General features: G+C 37.0%; 1 protein-coding gene across 1 annotated transcript; it reads left to right on the top strand.

Annotated features, from left to right (window-relative positions):
• The first annotated feature begins 2,073 nt into the window (after positions 1-2,073).
• Positions 2,074-18,710, top strand: LOC118805329 (cytoglobin-2-like). Its single transcript, XM_036566056.1, has 3 exons — positions 2,074-2,542; positions 15,221-15,452; positions 17,924-18,710. Exons 1-3 carry the CDS (start codon positions 2,406-2,408, stop codon positions 18,086-18,088), a joined length of 534 nt encoding a protein of 177 aa, XP_036421949.1. The 5' UTR covers positions 2,074-2,405; the 3' UTR covers positions 18,089-18,710.
• The last annotated feature ends 681 nt before the right edge of the window (positions 18,711-19,391 follow it).

The raw sequence follows: 19,391 nt of genomic DNA, 5'->3' as shown, positions 1-19,391 counted from the left end.
TTACAGTTGATTGTTAACTTCGATCAAGCAAGTTAAGATTTCCTAACTTGAGATAATATGCTGCGAGATTCCTTAAATTAGGATAAGATTTGCTTCTGTTATATGAATTTGTGAAAAATTGTATTTTGACATGTCGGATCTTAAGTTAAGACAAAAAGATAGGAAGCTTCTGTAAAACGGCCCCTGATGTCAAAAAAGACTATAAGCATCCAACTTGATTAGCATGTGTGCTCGACCTAAGAGGCTCCTCCAGGCTACCATCTGCCCTCCATCAACCTCCCAATCAACTCCAGGGGCAAAAGAACCACAGCCTCTGTGTAGGCGTTTTCACAAATTTGGTTGAGGTTTTAAAACCAGGAGACACAGACATGTTTTTCCCCAGGGCACCTTCCCTGCTCAGCCAGAATCTGTAACTGATTCAACTTCCTGATTTGGATTCTATTTCTGATTTTACTTGTGATTATAGTTTGATTTTTATAAGGATTTTTTTTTTACATTTTTAGGATTTTTATTTGAATTTTTATAACTCTGATTTTGATATGAGGTTTGATTTACATATACATTTACAGCATTTAACAGACACTCTTATCCAGAGTGACTTAGAAAAAAGTGCTTTGTCTATCTAGAGAAAGTATCTTTGCTAGTTACCAATAGGTTAGAGAGAAAGCCAGTCCTGAGCTCAGATACTGCTAGAAACAAAAATCCATGTTGATACCCAGAGAAAAAGAGTTAAACACAGTGCAGTACAATACAATGCATTTCAATAAGTGCAGTGCAATACATTACAATTAATTATTTAACTCAGTGCTCATTTAAGTGCTGCATAAAAAGATAAGTCTTCAGTCTGCGTTTGATGACTGCGAGAGACTCTGCTGTTCGGACAGCCAGTGGGAGTTCATTCCACCACCTGGGTGCCAGTACAGAGAAGAGTCTTGATGCTTGTCTTCCACATGTCTTGAAGGATGGAGGGTCAAGCCGAACTGTACTCGAAGCTCGAAGGGCTCAATTCAAAATCAGATTTAGATTTGAGGTCTGCATTAGATTTGAATTCTAATTTAGATTTGAGGTCTGCTTTAGATTTCTAATTTGGATTTTAGTTCTCATGTGGATTCTAATTCTGATTTCAATTTTAGTTATTTTTGGCTCTAATTCAGATTTCAAGTCTGATTTGCATTCTAATTCTGATTTAAATTCTTGTTCTGATTCAGAGTGTAATTCTGATCAGGACTGTATTTCTGGTTTGGATTTTTATTTCTGTTTTCTATTTCAATTCAGATTTGGATTCTGTTCTTGATTCTGATTGATGCTAATTCTGTTTTGGATTGTAGTTTTGATTTGAATTGTAGTTCTGATTTTGATCTGATTTGGATTTTATTCTGACTTGGATTTTACTTCTGATTCGGATTCCGGTTCTTCTTTTGCTTCTTCTTCTGATTTGAATTGAAATTCTCATTTGGATTTTCATACTAACTGAATAAAGAACATGTATATGTGCCAGATACATAAAAATTCCCCTTCTGTGGACCACCTCCATGTTAAAATAAATAGCTTAGAGGGAGTTGAATGTTTGTGTGATTTGTCTCTGTGTTGGTGTTTTTTAATCACCATTGTACAGAAAACTCCAGAGTGAGGTTGCTCTGATTGTGGCTGCCTGATTTAACAGTGTCGGGGCCTTGAAGCTATTGTGTAAATTTCCCTTGACTGTTTACCTTTAGTTAAGATACAGATGTGTCTTAGGGGGTAAATAACTTCTGAATCCTTTCATTAGCTTTCCTGCTGGGACATCTTGACGTGATTCCCCTATTCTTGATCATTTCTTGATGCCTGCAAACACAGGCCACACAATGCTTTACATGCTCACAGTTTAGAGCAGTAGGGGAGGATTATAGCACAACTGTGTTATGCAACGTATGCTGAGTAAGAATGAATTTGCAGTTGCCTGATAAAAAAGGCCAGAGTTTAAAGGGGGGTGTGGAAGAGGGGGGGGCTGTGTGTGAGCGAAATATGATAGCAAGGGGAGAGAGAGAGAGAGAGAGAGAGAGAGAGAGAGAGAGAGAGAGAGAGAGAGAGAGAAGGCAGGCTGAATGGTATAGAATATAGAGAAGGAGGTGGGCAAATGATATAGGGGAGGAAATGAATGAGTGAGTGAGTGAGCGAGAGAGAGAGAGAGAGAAGATAAAAGATGGAAGTGGGAGGGCATTATTCATTCAGCACATGCTGATTTCTTTGACTTGGACACTCACCAAAAAGTGAACGAGAGAGATAGAGAGAGAGAGAGAGAGAGAGAGAGAGAGAGAGAGAGAGAGAGAGAGGAAGAGAGAGAGTTTTGAAGGGTTCAACTAAGTTTTAAGACTGTGTGTGTGTGTGTGTGTGTGTGTGTGTGTGTACACCAGCCAGGCTGTGAGATGGAGAGAAATGGAGAGGTGCAAGAACAGATGGAAAGACCAGAGACGCTCACAGATGGTGAAAGAGCTACCATTCAAAACACCTGGGCAAAGGTGTATGAGAACAAAGAAGCTGCAGGAGTCGCAGTGCTTATGAGGTATTACTTTATCTTTCTCAGTCTCTCTCACTCTCTCATTCTTCCTCTCTTAGGTTCAGATTAACTGGATTTATTTTTAGAACAGTGTTTCCCTGTCTCGCCTCTGCACCTTTGTGGTGCACATCTTGGTTGTGTGCACATTTGCGTTTCGGATTTGGATTCTATCTCTGATTTAGATTCTAATTCTTTTTTTGGGTTTCTAATTCTGATGTAGATTCTAATTGTGATTTGGGTTTTAATTCAGATTTAGATTCTAATTCTTATTTGAATTCTAATTCTGATTTAGATTGTAGTTCTGACTCATATTATAATTCTCATTAGGATGCTAATTTTAGTTTGGATTCCAATTCAAATTTAGATTCAGATTCTAATTTGGATTCTAATTCTAATTCTCATTAGAATTACAATTCTGATTTAGATTCCAATTGTAACCCTTTATTCTAATTCTGACTTAGATTCAAATTCTGTTTTGGATCCCAATTTCAATTTAGATTTCAATTCAAATTTGAAATCCAATTCTGGTGTAGATTCTAATTGCAATCTACATTCTAATTCTAATTCATTATCGCAGCTGTCCAACAGGGGCAGTTGTAGGGGAGAGTGTGGTACAACTTAACACATACTGGATTTTTCTAAATGATTTTAAATATTTTAAATATTTGAGCTTTTTATAAACAGGCAACTATACATCTCTGCTACAAGTGGACAAGAGACTTGAGTACAAATGTTACAACTTACCTCATAGGTGGAGTTAACTGTAACAGCCTGAGGGGCCAGTTGTACCATTTGCTAGAGACATATTCTAAAAGGTTACAAACACAGTTGACCTAAATTCTTCCTGATTGATGTGAGACCACAAAATACAAAACTAATTTGTGAAGCTGAAAATCTGGGAGGGTCTGTAGGAGGGTGTGATGTACATACAATCAGTACACACAATGTGGTTTTCTTATATAAACATTAAGATACTAAAATAAGTAAAATCCTGGAAGAGACATCTTCTTAGAAAGTAAGTGTTGATGTAAACATGACATATAATTCTGAAATTAAGTATAAAATCAAAGTGAAATTCAATTTCAATATTATCTGAATGTGTATTCAATTTCAATATTATCTGAATGTACTTTCAACTTATTTAATTTTTATATGGATATATGGTCCACTCTTTGCCCACATTACAGCTTTCATTCTTTTCAGGAGTCTTGTTTTCAGTTTTTCAAAGAAAAAAAAAAGAATCCTGCAGTGATATTTTTCACTCCTTCAAAGTTCAGTCTTAGAAGTTGGTTACATTTTTTTCTTTTCACAATTTGTGCTTCGAATTTAGACTCATCAGTCCATAGAACCTTACTCCACATCCCTGGAGTCTTTCAGCACCACACACACAAACACATACACACACACACACACACACACACACACACAAACACACACAAACACACACACTGCAGGAATGTGCCAGTCTCCTTTTCAACTGGGGGATTAATGACTGAGTAAGAGATGGAATGCAAACTTGAATCCCTGACTAACTGACAGACAGACTGAATGAACGAATAAACAAATGAAACTGTGAATGGACAAATCGAATAGATGGACAGATGGACGGATAGATGGATGGATGAATAGATGGATAGATGCAAAAATGAAGGCAGACTGATTGCCTGAAAAAATGGGGGATGGATGTACAGATGTAGGTATGTACAGGCATATGCAAAAGTTTGAACACCCCTGATCAAATTACAAGTTTGTTGACAAAAAGTATACATAAGTGCATGCACATACTTTTGCAAACAACTGTAGGTATGTATGGATGAAAGGATGGATGCATGAAGGAATGAAAAAATGAATGACTGAGTTAAAGGGTTATTCCTGATTAGTGCTGTTTAATGTTATTTGTCATCTTATGTTGCTTGGTGTAGTACAATATCACACTCCTCAGAATTCATAGTTTCATGTTTTTTTTTTTCCATCACTACAATACCCAGCATGCATTAAGCACAAACATCATACAACCACTGGAAACCGCCCCCTGTGGCAATAAAGAAATCCTGACAGGTAGCATAGTCATTGATGTAGAAGCTGATAAATACAGATGTGATACTTGGCTTGTAGTAAGGTTAGCAATCTAGTTTCTTTCTGCATTAGCCAGCTAGTGAGAAAAAAAAAAACACAGCTGCCCCCATGTATCCCCAAATGCTTGTAGTTTTTCAAAAGCTCCTCCCACCTTCAAGTTACATCACCAAAAGGGGTGTTTTTAACCAGGAAATCTTGCTGTAGAGACTATTACTGCACCACTGTATGAATCAAGTAGGCATGTTTACAACAGATGTACCAGTGGTTGCATTTTTCATTTCAGCCAGAGTGTCTCTTTGAAGGATGAATAGATGGATGGATCTAAATGTTCAGAGGAAACTTTAGAGAGCAGTGTCAGCCTGTTCTTCAGTTCATTCAGAGCTGACAGATTTGGCACCAGTTGTGATCTCCACACACACACACACACACACACACACACACACACACACACACACACACACACACACAAACACACACGTACTCACACACACTGTCCTCAACGACCTCCTTCACTGGTCTTCTACGTGCTTTGCCTTCTGTCTCCTATTTCTTGTTTTTCTGTCTGTCCTCCATTCATCCTTCAAAAACATGAACAGAGCTGCTCGTTTACCCATCCACTCATCCACTCGTCAGCACAATGATGGAATTTGAGACAGAAATTGTACAGTACCGTGCAAAAGTCAGACCACCCTTCATTTATTTACTTTCCACTCCAACTGGCCATTAAGTTCAAGCTATTCATCTTTCAGGAGATGTTTCTGAGGAGATTAGATATTAGATAATCCACTTGCATGTAGAAGGGAAACATCAAAGGAAAACAATTGAAAAAAAAAACAGAGTTTCCAAAACTGGAGTTCAAAAACTGATTAAAAGATATAAAGAATATGAGACTCCTAACAACCATGTGAGATCTGGAAGACCACCAAAACTGTCACTATCATCTAAAGAGTACTTAAAGCTTTCATCTTTAAGAGAGAGGAGAAAAGCAAGCTCCACTCATATCTGAAACATCCACAGATGTTTTTGTCCATCCTTCCACTGTGAGAAGACAACTCAACACTATGAGTCTTTACTGAGAAAAGAGAATAGACAAGAGTATAACATACACGAATCAAGCAAATGACCTGCTGGTGTTCTCAGAACAATTGACTGGCCACCCCAGAGTCCAGACCTCGACATCGTTGAACATGTTTGACTTTCTTGGATTCTGAGAAAATGCAACCAACTTCTAAAACTGGACTTTGGAGGTGTGGAAAAAAATCCCTTCTTTGAAAAGCTGAATGACAGTTAAATGACATAATATTTAGTTGTTGAGGCTTCTGTGTAATTATCTGTTAAATATACTGTAGCGTTCAGCGCGATTAAAAGAGACACAGCTTTCGCACAAGTTAAAGCTGTCAAGCTGTTGCTGGCCACAGCCATGCTGTACACAAGCAGAGTTTTCGCTCAGCTCACGTCTGATACTCTCAGCTCTTTTTCCCGCTCCTTACACATATCCCTCCAGGCGGACCTAGCCCTGGGCTTCATAATAAGAGTTCTTAGCAGAATAATCCCATGAATGAATGCTGAAACCTAACTAAAACCAACACCCCAAAGCATTTCTTGAACATGCTACAATATGTTTGCTTTTTTCCTGATGATGAAAAAATGAATAATATAATGGCCATTAATAGCTATTTTGGATGGAAATTAAATAAATGAAAGGTAGTCTCTGACTTTTGCACAGTACTGTACCTTTTCAGTAGTTTCACTGTTTGCTCAGGAGCAGTGCCAAAAAGGCCCTGGTGGAATCTTGCTGGAGAGATTAATCTCTCTGTCACATTTCTGAAAGTTTTCTAGGAAAATCCAGAACTTGTTATGCAGCTGGTATGAACTTTCTGGATCATGTGATCACGGCGACCCTGTGTGAGTTTTCATCCTGTGACTGACAGAATGTGCGTGTTTGAGTGTCTGAGTGCACTCGTGTTCCTGTGTGCTTCTGGCAAATATAGATAACATTCTTCATTGTGCATCCATTTATCACACAGCAGATGAAAACAAGCAGTCCTGTGATTTATTAACCGTGCGGTACAGAAGAAGCAAATGTATGTGAGTTGAAAACAGGAGGCCACACTGCTGTAGACAGTTTAAGTGGCGCGTGTGTGTGAGAGAGAGTGTTTCAGCGGGAGCATGAAAGGGCAGGACCGCTGAGGAGTCCTGATGGTCAACATCTTTGTTTGCACAGCAGCAGAGAAAGAACTTTAAGCACTTCATATTCATCTTAAGTAGGTCAGCCACTCTCTCTCTCTCTCTCTCTCTCTCTCTCTCTTTCTCAGTGTGTGTCTCTCTTCCATTCTAGTGTTTCTTAATTGCACAGTTCTGATTATTTTTTTCTGGCAGACCTCATTCAAATCATGCAAACGCGTCGAGTCATTTAGAGGGGTATTCCACCCATTTTTCAAAATTTCTGCATAATTCAATCATAGAGATGTGAACAAACTTATTCAGAGTGGTTTGGTGTGAAATTGTTCATGGTAGAGAAACTTACTCAAAACAAATATAGCCATTTTATGACCATTAAACCTATTCAGGCCTTCTTAGTCTTCGTCCACAAGTATGTGTATATTTTTAAGTGTTTTTGTCTCCAATTAAAAAAAAAATCTTCAAAAAAATAAATACAGCAGCATTTTCAAAAATAAACAAAAACAACCAGCCCATTAAAGGGCAATAATACCTCATAGAATTTGATGTTAAATGCCTCAATAAGCCGCAATAACAACATAGTGACCATGCATACTGCACAAAACGTAGAGCACATTTTTCTAACTTTATGACATGTTACAAACACGGTGACCTTTAGATTTGAAATCCAGTTTCTGCCAGAAAATAAAAGCTTTAAAGTGAAAGGAAGTTTACCACTTGCTGTTGTAGGATTTTTTTTACCTCACCAATGCAATACCACCATCTTTGAAACATCCACACAATCCTTATCAGGACAAAAAGCTGAGTTTTTCTAGCTTTGTCCAAAATTGACTTTGGTTAATGATCATCAAGTCACATGTCTTCGGAATTATTGAGATAGTTTTAATTGGAGTTCTGAGATGACAACCCATTAAAAAACTGAATGCAGTACATTCTCACACCGCTGTGCTATGATTTAATGAATATAACTAATAACTATATTAATAACTAATTTAATTTATAAACATGTTTTAACCCCTAAATTGCAGTGCACACAGAATAAACAATAGTTGTCAGTCATATTTCAGACAATAGTCTAGAGTTCTGCATGCTCATTAAATGAAAACAGCAACAAGTTAACTGTGTGATGTTACCAATTTTAAAAAGATGCATTTTGCCCAGCTACATGAAAACACTGAGAATGGAACTTTCAAAAATCTCCACCCTGAAAAGCATTTTCAGAAATATCTGCATACATGCGAACTGGGCCACATTTTTACATGTAATGTTGACAATAGTAAAAAAGTGCTAAATTGAAAAAGAAATATTTTCTTTAGGGACTATTTTACACCTTAATAATTGAACTATGCAGAAATTTTGAACAGTCAGTGGAATTCCCCTTTAACAAGCACTAACCTGTGGATGAATGAATGAATGAACAAATGAATGAATGAAGGGCACATTGTCTCAGGCCTGAAGGTGTTTTAGAGAGCTAAGAGTACGACAGCTGATTGATTTCTTCATGAGAAATTCTCCATCTCCTTCTGACATCCTTTATACATAGCCAACTATTTACGATGTAGACATCAGTGTACCATTTATGAGTAAATCCTATCTGCAGTGTTCCCTCACCATATTGTAACAGGGGTGACTTGGGGGGGGCAACATTAGGGGAAAATCCAGAGCACACCTCCCTAATGTTTTTGGCAAGAGTAAGCACCCTTCTCCAATGAAATAGGGCCGGTTTCCTATGGATTAAACCTAGTCAATGACAGAACTGTAACACCAGTAGTGATTCATATTTGAAAATATTTTTAGCCTAGGCTTTGGATTAATCTTAGTCTGGAAAACTGGCTCATACAATTTACACACTCATCAGCTCGTTCTTTAGTCTCTGGTGGGTTGAATCAGGTGTGTTAGAGCTGGAACTCACTGAAGTGTGCCATGTTGAGGTGCTTCATAACTGAGAATAGAACTTTATCAGATAAAATAGGCTGGCAAATGCAGTCTAAAATGCTGAAATGGTGCATACTAGAATACAGTGGAGAGCTGGGCCTTAGTTTGGGTCATAAATATTAAAACTTGGTCAAAAACTAGGCAAAAACACCTCTACCATAATGTTACTGTCTGCTAGCACCCTTATGGGATTCTAGTAGAATGTTACTGCTAAGCTAACAGCAAATCATATGAACACTTTTTGGCCCTTCTAGATTAAACATGGATATTTGAAGCTTGTAACAGACATATCAACATATATTTTACCCTGTATGTTGCAGTTTTATAGCGACTTTTACAGAGACTGTTTTTCAAAATCTGACTGAAACATTTTGGTCAGGCTAACACTCATACTTACAGTCAGTGAGGTATCTAGGACTTCTAGAAGGCCTAGAGTGACATTTTTTCTGACAAAATTCACCTACCCAATTCAAAACATCCCCACTGTCCATTGCTAATTGTGTTTTGGTTAATCTGATTCATTAGGCCCTCAGTTCAGCTCCTGAAGTCCTAACAAATGGAAGAGCTCACATGGCTGGGAGCGCTCCCTTAACCTGTTTGTTTCAACTTGATGAAATTACTATTACAATACTTGTAGAGTTAAAATATAACAAGCATGATGATTCTATCAAGTAAAATGAACTATGACATTATTTTTTGTAGTAGGCTTCTGAAGACCTGGAAGCCTTTGGTTTTTGAAAGCACGAGCTGCTCTTCACACTGTGTGAACATTTCATGGAAAAAATCTCATTATACATTAAAGTTAAGTACATTTTTCCTTCAGGGCCTTCAATGGTAATTTGTGTTCTTTTAAGCATTCAGGACTATGAAACATCCACTTTCTAAAGATAACACCTCAAGGGGTGTAGCAGTGGGTTTTTAATTAGACCTTTTCACCTTTGCTAAATTAGATTTGTTCCTGGAGGGGCATCTCATACCAATTTTTTTAAGCACATCACGTTTAAAAGATATACTCATGTTAACTTTAATAGAAACGCCTACCTTGCAGCTCCACTTTGCTTCTGTACAGTTAGAGACTGAGAATTGTGATGCACAGTTTAAGTTAGCCATCTAGCCAACCTTCTAGACCTTCATCAGTGGTCAGTTTCTGATTAGAGAGCTGATCTTTGTTGGATATTGGTGGTGGACCACTCTCAACCAGGCAGTGATACTGACATGTGTAAACACCTTGGCAACACTGCAGCGGCTGGACCAGCACATCACACTACACATTACTACCAGCAATTGTTCAGTCCATCAGTCATGTGTGAGACATGCTGTTGATTCAAAGCAATTTGGGAGTTTGTGCTGACAAAATAAAAAGCTATGTCAAATTCTTATTAAGTTGTGGGCTACAAATAAGTGGTTTTATTAGAGTAATTATTATAATTACATTACATATGTAATATATCTATATTGGACTCTATTGTCCAGAATTTAGTTTAAAACCTTAAAACATTGGCCTTTATATGGATTTTTCTACCAAATCAGTTCAAATTGCCAGTCCCACAAAAAAAAATATTTACAAGAATTATGGTATGATCTATTTAAACTCAAAGTGTTAGCTGAGATAGTAATAAGCTAAATATATATATATATAAAAAAGCATCATTTATAGGGTACTTTGTATTGGAAGGTGGCTGTCCCAAACCCTACCCCTTAAATTTCTTTTAAAAAAACTTTTAGATTTTAGAATCTTTTAGACTTTTAACCATGGCAACTTTTAGATTGATCATGGCTTAAATAAAATAAACCTTATTAAAAAAAATGCTGTCCCACATTTTCATGTCACTACTGAAACACAAAGAGTTTTAAATCCATAGGCGGAGCCTTATTTTAACCACACCCCTGCACTGTAGAGCAGGAAGTGAGACTGCATCCCTGTCCCTCGTGGCCACATGGTGAGTTGTTAGATCTCATTGCTTTGAAGTAAATGTATCTCAAAGTCTGATAATCTGTACATAACACTACGAATTATGACTACCAAAACACATATTTTCAGCAATTAAGCAAACGGTTGTTAATGTTTAATGAAAAATATTATGATTTTATGGGTGCACAACTGTTCAAATCTGTGTTTGCTAGTCATGCACTGGCTAGCATTTTTGTGTTTTGCTCAAAATTGGCTAAAATTATCACCACCGAAACAATTACTACTGAAACACTTGGTAAAGTTTCTGTAGTGTTATTATTGTTTTGGTAGTGACAAAATGAAATGTTCAATAATTTATTAAAGTAAACATTATTAAGTTAAAGTTTCATTCAAAGCAAAAGGATTTTAGTCTAAAATTCAAGTGAGTAAAAAGTCAAAAATGGGTTTTAAACTCTCACAGTCAAACTTTTCTCCCCTGATTTCTTGATTTAGGACAAACAAATTCCATAAGAACCTTGAAGCCCCACCTACTTCAGTTTGAGATCAATTTGAATTAGATGTGAAACCTACATTTGCAAACTAATTTCATTTTGCTTCATGAAGATAAAATCAGAACCAAATGTTGCTGCTGACTTGCTGATTCCATGCAGCTGACATTCCTGAAATGACTAACACTAATTAATGATTTGTGTCAAGTCAGAATTCTGACTTATGATACACACTCTGTGTAGAGAAGCCAGTGGAAATAAATCTAGCCTTTATCTCACTATTGAGGTGGACTGTGGGAGAGCATGCAGTTTCCTCATATGTATAATCAGACTCAATCAGACACATACTCACATAAACGCATCTCCCAGACACAGTTTCTCAGAGAGAAATGATCTGTCCACACAAACACACGCATTCCTTTTTCCTTGTTGTGATTATCTTAGAAGCAGGATGAAACAGCTGGAACAGATGTTGTCTCATGTGGAGCAGATATGTTCCACATGTTGTTGCAGTGGTAGATAAGTGCATCAGAAATACAGTGAGAAGGATAAGCATTGGGACAAGACAGGGAAGTAAAGTAATTAATTTCATTTCAATTTCATTTGACTATTTCTGTAAATTAAATGTGTGTAAAATCCAGCAATTAGAAGTAGACATTTAGTTTGGGCCATACAAGTCAAAATTCTACAATAATGCTAATTTCTATTAGCACCTCTATGGGATTCTAGAAATATGTCTAGCTGTTAAGCTAACAGAGATTCACATTAACTTCCAGAGGGCCTGTTTTTCTTACAAAATTGGTTCCACCCTTTGTAAATCAAAATGTAATTGATTAATTTCATTATCAGTTCCTAATGATGTTAGTGTTTAATCTGACATGTTAGAATCCTGATTGGATCATTTTCTATTGGGTGTATAACCCATTAGTTTTCAACCAAAATATGAGATTTACTACAAATACATGCAGTACAAGCATAATGAGTACGTTAAATAAACTATAAATATTAAATATTAATATTAATATTTATAAATAAATAACAAAAAATTACAGACATATATGTTTTTTTAGTTCAAAGAAATCTTGAAGCCTTCTCTGGAGGCCTAGAAAGCCCTAAATGTTCCCCGCTGGTAAAATCCCTGCAGGTACACTTTTCCACACCTTCAAAGTTCACTGTTGTGTAATTTTCAGTTACATGGGATCCCTGTTTTATTCTAAAAAAATGAATTGAAATAGGGGGTAGAACCCCTCCTTCTTCCAGTCGTATGCCCTACACATTCCCATCTCTACTTCCCATTTCCTGTGACTCAGTTTTCACACCATTACCCCATCACCTCCCTGTTCCTCAGTCCTATCTGTCAGTCTTATCACCATCCAAAGGGGGGTGGGGGGTTCCAAGTTTTCATCCTGCGATCAGAACTCAAGCATAAGTTCTCTTCCCTCCTTTAATCACAGTCTCCCCTCATGCTCCCACCATCAGCTGAAGACATGGTCTAAACTCCCAGATGAGAAAATGAATAACATGTACTTAAATGCAGCTTTGATTGAAAATAAAAGAGAGTGATCTCTGACTTTCATACAGTATAATAGTTTAGCATATGTAATATTGATGTGCCCCATATGAATTATATAACTACATATATCATCACAGTCCAAAGAAAAACATGGATCTCCAGAATAACTTAGTAACTTTACAGGAGATGGTAATAAACATTTTAACAAACTTTTAATGTAAAGAGATTTTGTTCTAAGTGATTTGTATTGATCAGTTCTTCATGAAATTTTACACAATGTAAAGGACAGCTGCTGTGTTTAAATGATGTGGAAAAATAAAAATCAACAAAAATGGAGATGAATGTTGTTTTTGGACAGTGACTTATAACTACCCAATAAGAATTTTCTAAATCTAACCCAGGACCATTTTGTTTCTCCTTACATTGTAGGTTGTCCATGTTTTAAGACAGCTTTTGTTCTGAAAATGTCCTGAACACTCACACATGCAATGTAAAGACCAACAGGCTAAGCCTCGTTAGCGGTGCTGCTCAAAGCAGAAGAAAAGAAACGTGTTGTGTAAGAAGGATGAATTGTACAACACCACCACCACCACCTGGTTAGATAGATAGATAGATAGATAGATAGATAGATAGATAGATAGATAGATAGATAGATAGATAGATAGATAGATAGATAGAGAAATGGGATTTGATGGCAGTATATAAATGGTTGCTGTTATTGTCAGTGAATGTTCTTTGTCATAAGGGAAAGGAAAAAAAGGATAGAGCCATGATGATGAAAGAGATACAGAAAAGAGAAGGAGGATGAAAGAGAGAGAAAGAGAGAGAAAATGATTGCCCTACTTCCTCCATTGAGACTCCAAACACAGAGGGGGTTTGACCCCTCATTTGATTCATAATACAGGCCACTGAAAACCCCCCTTTGAGCCATTCTAGCACCATTCAATGGACGGTTGTGGAGGCCACAGCCAATTTAATTCTACATGTGTCCAATTTAGAAGTGTGTGTCCACAAAGTGCTTGCCCTATACTTTGATCTCCAGAGAAACCCGCAATGAAAGAACTGCAGGCTGGCCCTTTGTTTTGACCTGCAGTTGCACAATGTAGGAGCTTGTTTTCCAATGGTCAGAACAGTTTCTGAGTGTATGTGTGATAAGGCCAGACTGCGAGTGCTGTATTGATGGGCCTTTAAATTAAAGTAAATATTACAAATGTTGGTACGCCAGGAATATCTGAGATAGCAGGCAGGCCAAAACAAACACACCCGCTCACAGTAATTCATAATTAATGCACTGTTCTGTCTTTTCTCCTCTTCTGAATAACTTAATATAAGCCAAGTAATGTTTGTGTATAGACAGGGCTTAATATGTGACAGATCCAGATCCACTCCTATTAAATTGGGTCCAGCAACTATTTTCAGCGGGATAGTTCAGTACTGTTAAAAAGTCAGAGACCACCTTTCATTTATTTAATTTTCGTTCAAAACAGCCCATAAGGAAACAAAATGTAGGAAGTATATATTTAAAAGAAAATTAACAGCTAAATAGAACATCAGAGAAATACCTTTGACTTTATTACAGCTTCTATTATTTTGGGAAGACTTGCTTTCAGTTTTGCAAAGAAATCTGCATCACCAAAGTTCAGCCTTAGAATTTGGTTCATTTTCTGCTTGTCACAATCCAAGCAATCAAACACATTCAATGATGTTGAGGTCTGGACTCTGGGGTGGTCAGTCCGTTGTTCTGAGATCAGCAGCTTCTTTGTTTGATTTGCATTTTTTTTTCTTTTTTTTCTATTTTCTTTTCTCAGTAAGGGCTTCTTTGACAGCTACACATCCTTTCAGACTCATAGTGTTGAGTTGTCTTCTCACAGTGGAAGGATAGACAGAAACACCGGTGGATTTTTCAGATCTGAAGGAAGAGCAGAGCTTGATTTTCTCCTCTTTCTCAAAGAGGAAAGATGAAAGTGACAGTTCTGGTGGTCTACCAGGTCTTGCATGGTTGTTCCATTTTCTCTGTATCTTTTAATAATTTTTGACTGCTAGTTTTGGAAACTCCTGTTTATTCACTTATTTTGCTTTGGCTTTCTCCTTTCTTATACATGTGGATTATTTTATATCTCACACCCTCAGAAAAATCTATTGAAAAATGAAAAAAATGTTGATAATGGCTGTTATGACAGGAATTTAATAAATGAAGTGTGGTCTCTGACTTTGTAATGACTGTACATTGCATATTTCCTGTAAAATAAATACTGTAAATTTACAGCAGCTTTTCAGTGTGGGGTTGTTTTTTAAAAGTATCCCTCATGTTCAAAAAGACCTACAGAGGTAGATGACTGTAGCCCAAGACTCTTTCTGGTATATCAGGAGATCCATGTATACTTTTATTTATATGATTGGATATTTTTTTGTTTCTGTTAATGTGAAAAAATAATCAAATAAACAAATACCAACTCTCATCATAAAATCAAATAAACACACATGAATGGAATAAGTGTATTTGGCCTTATTTGTATGCAAGTAGACAAAAACATGACATTTATGATTGATCTGTGTTTATTTGTGTATTTCTTTTTTAGGCTCTTTACAAGCTTCCCCTCAGCAAAGCAGTTCTTTAGCCAGTTCCGGCACTTAGAAGATCCTGAGGAGATGCAGGCAAGCACCCAGCTCAGGAAACACGCGCTGAGGGTGATGAGTGCACTCAACACGTTGGTGGAGAACGTCCATGATGGAGAGAAAACAGCAGCAGTGCTCAAACTGGTGGCCAAATCACATGCAGTGAAACACAACGTGGAGCCAGGGTACTTCAAAGTGAGTGAGACCTGGAGAATTTTTATCTTGATTTTTCTTTACTACATGAAAACATATAGAGATGTTTGTGCTCCATTCAGTTATGTGGGAACCAGAAATGAAGATCAACAGATATTAGTTCATAATTTGTACTGGTGGAAAAGAGAAAAGGTCATATCAACAAACAAACAAACCCATTTCCAAAAAAGTTGCAACAGTAGGTGAAATGCAAGTAAAAACAGAAAGCAGTGATTTATGACTCTACTTTGACCTGTGTTTGAACTAAAACAGTACAAAGATATGTAATGTTTTATCTTAACAGTATTGTTTTTTGTAAATATGTTCATTCTGAAATTGATGCCTGCAGCACATTCCAAAAAAAAAATCAGGAAAGAGGTCATTTATAACCAAGAACATTGTGAAATGTTCAAAAATTTGTTAAACATGTGATGTAATCATGCTTGGATAGAAAAGAAGCATCCAAGAAAGTCCTAGTCCTTTATGATTAAGGATGGCTGAGGCTCACCACTTTGCCAAAAATGCTTCAGCAAAAAATCCAACAGTTTAAAAAGAAAATAACATAGTACTAAGGTTATTTTTCAGGAACACACATGATTATTGCAACGTGACCACATCTAGCCACATCCTGCCCGTGTTGCAACAGCATGTCTGTGTAATCAAAGATTGCAGGTGCTCGACTGACCTGCCTGAGGTCTAGATCTCCCATTAAAAACATAGTGTGCATTATTAGGCTCATAATATGACCACAGCAGCCCTGTACGGTTGCACAGCTGAAGACTTGTATAACAGAAGAACGGCAAAAAATTCCCCTTTCAAAACTGGATCAGTTTTTTTTCTTCAGTCCTCAAACAACTATTAAGTGCAGTTAAAAGAAAGGTGATGTAAAGAAGTGGTAAACGTGCTCCTGTCCCAACTTTTTTAGAACATGTTGCAGGCATCAAATTGAAAATTAGTATATATTTACAAAAAAAAAAAATGAAATTCATAAAGTTAAACATCAAATATTGTGTTTCTGTATTGTTTTCTATTGAATACAGGTCAAACAGAATTTATTCATCACTGCTTTCTTTTTTATTAGTAATTTACTTATTGTTCAACTTTTTCAGAATTGGGTTTGAACATAAAACCTGATACATTATTACATCATTCGGGGCTCCTTTCACAAACTACCGAGGAGTAGGAGAGTTGATCTAGAATCAGATTGTGTGACAATGACTGTCATAAACATGGAGGAATCAGATCTGAGATCAGCCCTTTAACTAATTTTGTTTAATGAATACCAGCTCAGAATCCAGGGTTGTCCACTGATAAATATGATTTTGTTGGCTGTTAGGGTGCAGTTTTCTTAACTGGAAAATTGATATTTTTTATTTTTTTAGCATTAATAAGAGACAGTAGGGAACATCCTAATCATTAATTAATGGTAGCTTACAACAGAGTGGGGTTTAGGTGAGCTTTTGAATTGATATAGGGGGATATGGACTAGTTGGGGAGGCTTATTTAAATGGCCCATATCATGAATAAATTTATTTTAATGGCATTTTTGAATGAAAGAGTTTGATGTAGACTGTGAACATTGTTAACATTTCAAAATGTGTCATTCACTCCCCAGTCCATACAGTCCAAATATGGAAACTAAACGGCAAAAACAGCACATCACAATTTTTGTGATGTCACAAAAGCGAGTGCAATAGCATATATCCACCTATTCTGCCTGTAGCAGTTTAGCTCCACCCATTCAAGCTGAAGTTATAAGGAACATTTCAGTCCAAACTGCTTTTTGGATAAGACAGAATACAGGATGGCCAGTCACAGCAGAGCTCATTTACATCTATCAGCCTGTTTAATTAAGGGATGGAGAGAGGTTGGAAAATGGCCATGTAAAAAGGAATTTTGACCATTTTAGGTGCAGAAAAACCACTCAAATATCATAAGTGGAAGAAAAATGCATGATATGGGCCCTTTAAAACTGTCCCTTCTGTGTGGAGGCTGTACTTAGCCTGGCTAGCTATCACTGTAAATTGTTTTGGTGCTGCATTAGAGCCACCAAGAGGGTTATAAAAGAAATACACATGTGAAATGAGTGAAGTCAAAAGAGTTGCTTTTATGGTACAGTTGATTGTTTCAAAAAGTAATGACTGACATTCCTCTCAGGTTTACTTGAACTGTCTCAGAGCCATCATGTTACCCAAATCATGAAGTTTGAAGTTTGTATCCCCCCTACTCACTAAATATCTAGAACCTGTTTGGCATTTCCATGCAAATTAATTTATCTCAGAACTTAGCATCATGTTACCCAAAATAATGATGTAGTACTCGCAAATAATTATGTAGTACTAGGACTGTAAAAGAAAGTGCTGCCAATTTCCACAATGCCTGGGTGCTGATATATTTTTGGAAATAAGGCAATATATCTGTCAGGCCTTATTACTAACATAATCTCCTGTCCATCTGTCTTGTCTATCTGGTAGATCCTGGCTGGAGTTATTCTAGAAGTGCTGGTGGAGGCCTTCCCAGAGACCTTTGATACAGAGGCCCAGGGGGCGTGGTCTAAACTGATGGCAGTGGTCTATTGGCACGTTACACAGGTGTATGCTGAGATCGGGTGGGGTTCCATCAACAGCACTGCGGAATGAGAGAGAGAGAGAGAGAGAGAGAGAGAGAGAGAGAAAGAGAGGGATTTCCTTCAACTGCTTGGTTTGGCTGGGACTACAAAGCATCTGCAGGGCTGCAAAGAACACGTCTAACATACATTAGAACAGAAAGGCCTGAGGCCAGTTTTATATCATTCAGCTGACTCTCTGTGGGAACTGAGTCTGCAGAGGTGCAATGAGACTGTGCATTTCTGTGTAATCATTTAAATTCACCAAAGAATATACACATGGACTGGGTGTGTGTGTGTGTGTGTGTGTGTGTGTGTGTGAGAGAGAGAGAGAGAGTGAGTGAGAGAGAGAGAGAGAGAGAGAGGCAGGTAGAAAGGAAAAATACTCCACCGTTCAAAAGTTTGGAATCACTTGTCATTTTACTACTTTTTTAAACAATAATAACCTATACAGGGTGGATTTAAATAAACTAGACCACAAACAGTATTTTTAGACATTTTTTTAAATATTTCAATCATTCTGGTAAAATATTCGAATAATCTATTTTTGTATAATTATCTCTTTTTTTATCAATTTATCTGCCTCAAGATTTTGAAATGATTTGAGGCTTCTGGATATTAATTTTATTATACAGTCATTTGCAAAAGTTTGTGCACTGTGCACTCTATAAAGAACACATTTTAATGTGCAATTGATGTTTATGTGCTGAATTTATCACATTGGGACAAAAAGAAATAATAAAATGTGGCCTGTGTAAAAGTTATGGCACATTTTTTATTGTATGTTTTTTTCTCTAATATGTTAAACTCAGCAAATAAATAGAATTTCTGACAGGAGATAAAACTTTTTGTATATGACTGTAACTCAATCCACTTATTCTCATATTTTTCACCCCAGTTGAGTCATGGTGTATTCCCACTAACTAACCAGGTCTTCCCCTTTTACATGCCGCTAGCAAACTGGCCGTGTGAAGGCTAGCTAGCAAGGCTAGCATGGTTTTCCTGAGTCACATGAAGCACCAATGCATCTTCAATGCATTCCAACTTCTACTAAACCAACATCATTGGACATATCAACACACTTGGAGAAGACTAATTGCTGATTGTGTTACATCAGCTAGGCATTGGCTAGCATAACACTGAGTGACTGGGAAAGAAGGAAGGGGCATTTTCTTTTCCTTTGACCTGTTAAAATCAATAGTTTTAAATTATATTGTGTTTTGATTGGCTGTTTCATAAAGCTTGTTCCACAAGTTAAGACGCTTGCATCTGTTGCGGCTAAGTTTCAAATGAGCTGCAGGATGCTTTACATTATGCAACTTGAGTGCAATTTAGTT

Source organism: Colossoma macropomum, unplaced genomic scaffold (assembly GCF_904425465.1).
Source record: "Colossoma macropomum unplaced genomic scaffold, Colossoma_macropomum, whole genome shotgun sequence".
NCBI lineage: Eukaryota > Metazoa > Chordata > Actinopteri > Characiformes > Serrasalmidae > Colossoma > Colossoma macropomum.
Note: the sequence above shows the minus strand (reverse complement) of the source record. Positions and strands in the feature narration are given on the sequence as shown.

Excerpts from the sequence above, each read along its gene's own strand:
- LOC118805329 (XM_036566056.1), top strand. The coding sequence starts at position 2,406 with ATGGAGAGAAATGGAGAGGTGCAAGAACAGATGGAAAGACCAGAGACG. Across the intron at positions 2,543-15,220 it reads GGAGTCGCAGTGCTTATGAG|GCTCTTTACAAGCTTCCCCT; the intron begins GTATTACTTTAT and ends TTTCTTTTTTAG. Across the intron at positions 15,453-17,923 it reads TGGAGCCAGGGTACTTCAAA|ATCCTGGCTGGAGTTATTCT; the intron begins GTGAGTGAGACC and ends TCTATCTGGTAG.